Below are 3,307 nucleotides of genomic sequence, written 5' to 3'. Positions count from 1 at the left end.
TTTACATATATATATGTATATAGAATAGGAAATATTGGAGGCAATACTACCTTACTTAGAAACAATTGAGGGTTGGTGACAGGAAGGGTGTTCAGCCACAGAAATTCTGCCTCAGTTTTTCACTGAATAATAATAATAATAATGACGATGACGATGATGATGATGATGATGATGATGATAATAATAATAATAATAATAATAATAATAATAATAATAATAACAACAATAACAATAATAATAATGATAATGTTGATGATGCTGTTGACAACAATGATAATTTCTAACAAAAACCCACGGCAAAGTTTAACTTGACTGGAATTTGAACCCAGAACATTTCTAAATGCTGCCAAATATTTTGTCTGGTGGTTCTACTGGTTCCATTATTGCTGCCGTTATAATAACAATTAGTAGGGGGTTCCCGAAGATTGGCACAGGGTCACACATTTCAAAAAAAAACTTCACCAGTACTTGACCGATGGTAGAGTACAGATTGTAGGGTACGTGCATGTACATAAAACAGCAACAATAATAAGAAAAACAAAAAAACAAAAACAAAAAAATGCCGCCTACGATCAAGGCACACAGAGCTGTGTTCATTTACATGCTGAAAAAGAAAAAATCCAAACCAAAACAAAAGAGAAACATGTAATAACAATAAGGTTAATGAAATGATAATAATAATAATAATAATAATAATAATAATAATAATAATAATAATAATAATAATAATAATAATAATATAGATGTTTTCGATCTAGTTTGAATTCTTTGCAATCAAATTTGATGGCAAAAAATCCAATGAGTGAAACAAGTAAAAGATAAAAGATATATTGGGGTTGATTTGTTCAACTAAAACCCTTCAAGGTGGTGCCCCAGCATGGCCACAGTCCAATGACTGAAACAAGAACAAGAACAAGATATACTGGGTTTGGTTTGTTCAGCTAAAACCCTTCAAGGTGGTGCCCCAGCATGGCCACAGTCCAATGACTGAAACAAGTAAAAAATAAAAGATATACTGGGGTTGATTTGTTCAGCTAAACAACCTTCAGGGTGGTGCCCCAGCATGGCCACAGTCCAATGAGTGAAACAAGTAAAAAATAAAAGATATACTGGGGTTGATTTGTTCAGCTAAACAACCTTCAGGGTGGTGCCCCAGCATGGCCACAGTCTAACGACTGAAACAAAGGTGAGGCGGGGAGGAGAAAACGAAGAAAAATAGTTGACTAGTGGTGTGTTTTTACCAACCAATCAGAAGGCTGATCCTAAACTCTTGCATTCGTTTTTTATCAGTGTTGCTGATTGAGAAACCAATTGGCACAAATCTTGTTGCATCTGTGTTTAGAAAGGAAAGCCGTGATGCCATTTTGACCATTGTCCGTTGGTCCGTATGAGAGCTTGACCGAGTGTATCGATGGATCAGTCAACCGGAAGTGATTCGCGTCCTGTATGACGCCCTGCAGGTCGTCGACCACCATGCGACCCTTCGTGTACCAGTAGGTGTAATGCGAGAAGGCTTCGGCAAAGGCCAAATTGTTTGCATATGTGTTGGTTGTGCTGGCACCTTTGCCCTTCGCGTGTTTTCCGTAGCCAGTGCCGTTGTAATTCGCTGTTGGTGCCGTGATGTTGGCACCATCACCCCCGCCATTACATGTGTAATACGGTGAGTAAGTGCTGCTGAATTTCTGAAAGCTTCCTTTCAGAAACGGTTCGATGGCGATGCATTCTTCAAGGACGAAAATCTTCTTGCGGGTCACCTTCTGTATCAGCTGGGTGCAGTGTGACAGCATATCCATTTCAGCAATGATGGGCACCTCAAAGAAGATCTTACGCTCATCGGCCGAGCACAGGTTGAACTGCTGAGCTAAATCGTTTGCCTGCTTGCATTTCGTAATCTCCTTCCGCCAGTCCTCGTAGTCACCGATTCGGTCTTTGAATGTCTTAATAGAACACAATTCTCCCTTTCTGGGGCCTTTACCATTCAGGACCCCCAAGAAGATGAACTTCCTCTTGCCCTCACTGAAATTTGAATATTCAAAGTCGGCCCAGTACACGTTTTGGTCCCTGTCTGGCGTCGACAGCAGCGTTTTGTTATACAGTTTCAGGGCCATTCCGTCTTCTATGGGTGATGCAGATGGTGATTCGTCGTTGAGGTCGAGCAGCTGTTGATCATTTGACTGACGGTGCCGGTGAAACCAGTGACGACCGGCTCGCTGCCTGAAATGAAAAGAAAATAATAACAATAATAACAATAATAATAATAATAATAATAATAATAACATAGACACACATACATACACACACACACACATAGACACACACACATACATACACACGGGTGCACACAAATGATATTGTTTGATTTCTCAGAAAAAAGCTATGTTCAGAAAATGGCTTCATTAAAAGTCTTTTTCATGGAAATCAATGAACAATAGAGGAGTGGCAGAAGTGGCGGAGACATAACTCCGTGGGGTAGGGTGGGGCGTATTAGAGAAACATAAGCGAAACGAAGATACACACACCTTATGTTTGCATAATTAATCTGAAGGACTTTCATCATAATTAACAGGTATATATTTGTCATTAGGTTTTGAGACTTCCAGATAAAGCTTGCAGGTTAAATATACACACACATAAACACACACACATGTACACACACATATATACACACACACATATGTACGCACACACAGATATGTACACAGATGCACATGTACACACACACATATGTACACACACACACGCACTCAAGGTTTTAGTTCTATATATGTGTGTGCATGTGTGTACGTGTGTGCGTGTGTGGCATGGCCCTGCGGCAAGTAGTTTGCTTCCCAACCACATGGTTCTAGGTTCAGTCCTGCTGTGCACACACACATGCACACATATGGTTTCAGTTCTATATATATGTGTGTGTGTGTGTGTGCATGTGTGTGTGTGTATGTATGTGACATTAACCCCACAACGTCAAGAATCCCAAACTAAGCTTTCCACCAACCCATAGATCCCTAAATTTTCTTAAAACCATGCATCAGTTTCCCTTTCTAAGCCCTTACTCTGCCTTTTCTTCCTTGGGTCTTCGAGAAAGCAGTTTAAACTGGTTTTTGTTGTTGTTGTTGTTGTTGTTGGTGGTGGTGGTATGAGAAACTCCCTTCCCTTCTGTGACTGTTTCAAGGCCCAAGCCTTCCATGGCATAAACATTTTTTGGGAGACCAGGGAATTCCAGCCCCCACCCCAACCACTCCACCTTCCTCCTCCTCCCCTTCTTACTTTTCAGGAGGGGTCATGATGTACCATGGCACCACCACACCTC

At 40.6% G+C, this 3,307-nt stretch overlaps 2 protein-coding genes across 2 annotated transcripts in view; both read right to left on the bottom strand.

Moving 5' to 3' along the window:
• Window positions 1-3,307, bottom strand: part of LOC106874991 (uncharacterized) — a 56,803-nt gene that overhangs the window by 35,579 nt on the left and 17,917 nt on the right. The window lies entirely within an intron of this gene.
• Window positions 33-3,307, bottom strand: part of LOC106874992 (uncharacterized) — an 18,150-nt gene continuing 14,875 nt past the window's right edge. Inside the window, exon 2 of the mRNA XM_014922931.2 lies at window positions 33-2,214. Coding sequence (XP_014778417.1) covers window positions 1,287-2,108 — 822 coding nt within the window. The 5' untranslated portion in view covers window positions 2,109-2,214 and the 3' untranslated portion in view covers window positions 33-1,286. The remainder of the gene's footprint in view (window positions 2,215-3,307) is intronic.

The sequence above is a fragment of the Octopus bimaculoides genome, chromosome 30 (assembly GCF_001194135.2).
Source record: "Octopus bimaculoides isolate UCB-OBI-ISO-001 chromosome 30, ASM119413v2, whole genome shotgun sequence".
NCBI classification, from domain to species: Eukaryota; Metazoa; Mollusca; class Cephalopoda; order Octopoda; family Octopodidae; genus Octopus; species Octopus bimaculoides.
The sequence above is the reverse complement of the archived record's forward strand: the minus strand, read 5'-3'. Positions and strand labels throughout refer to the sequence as shown.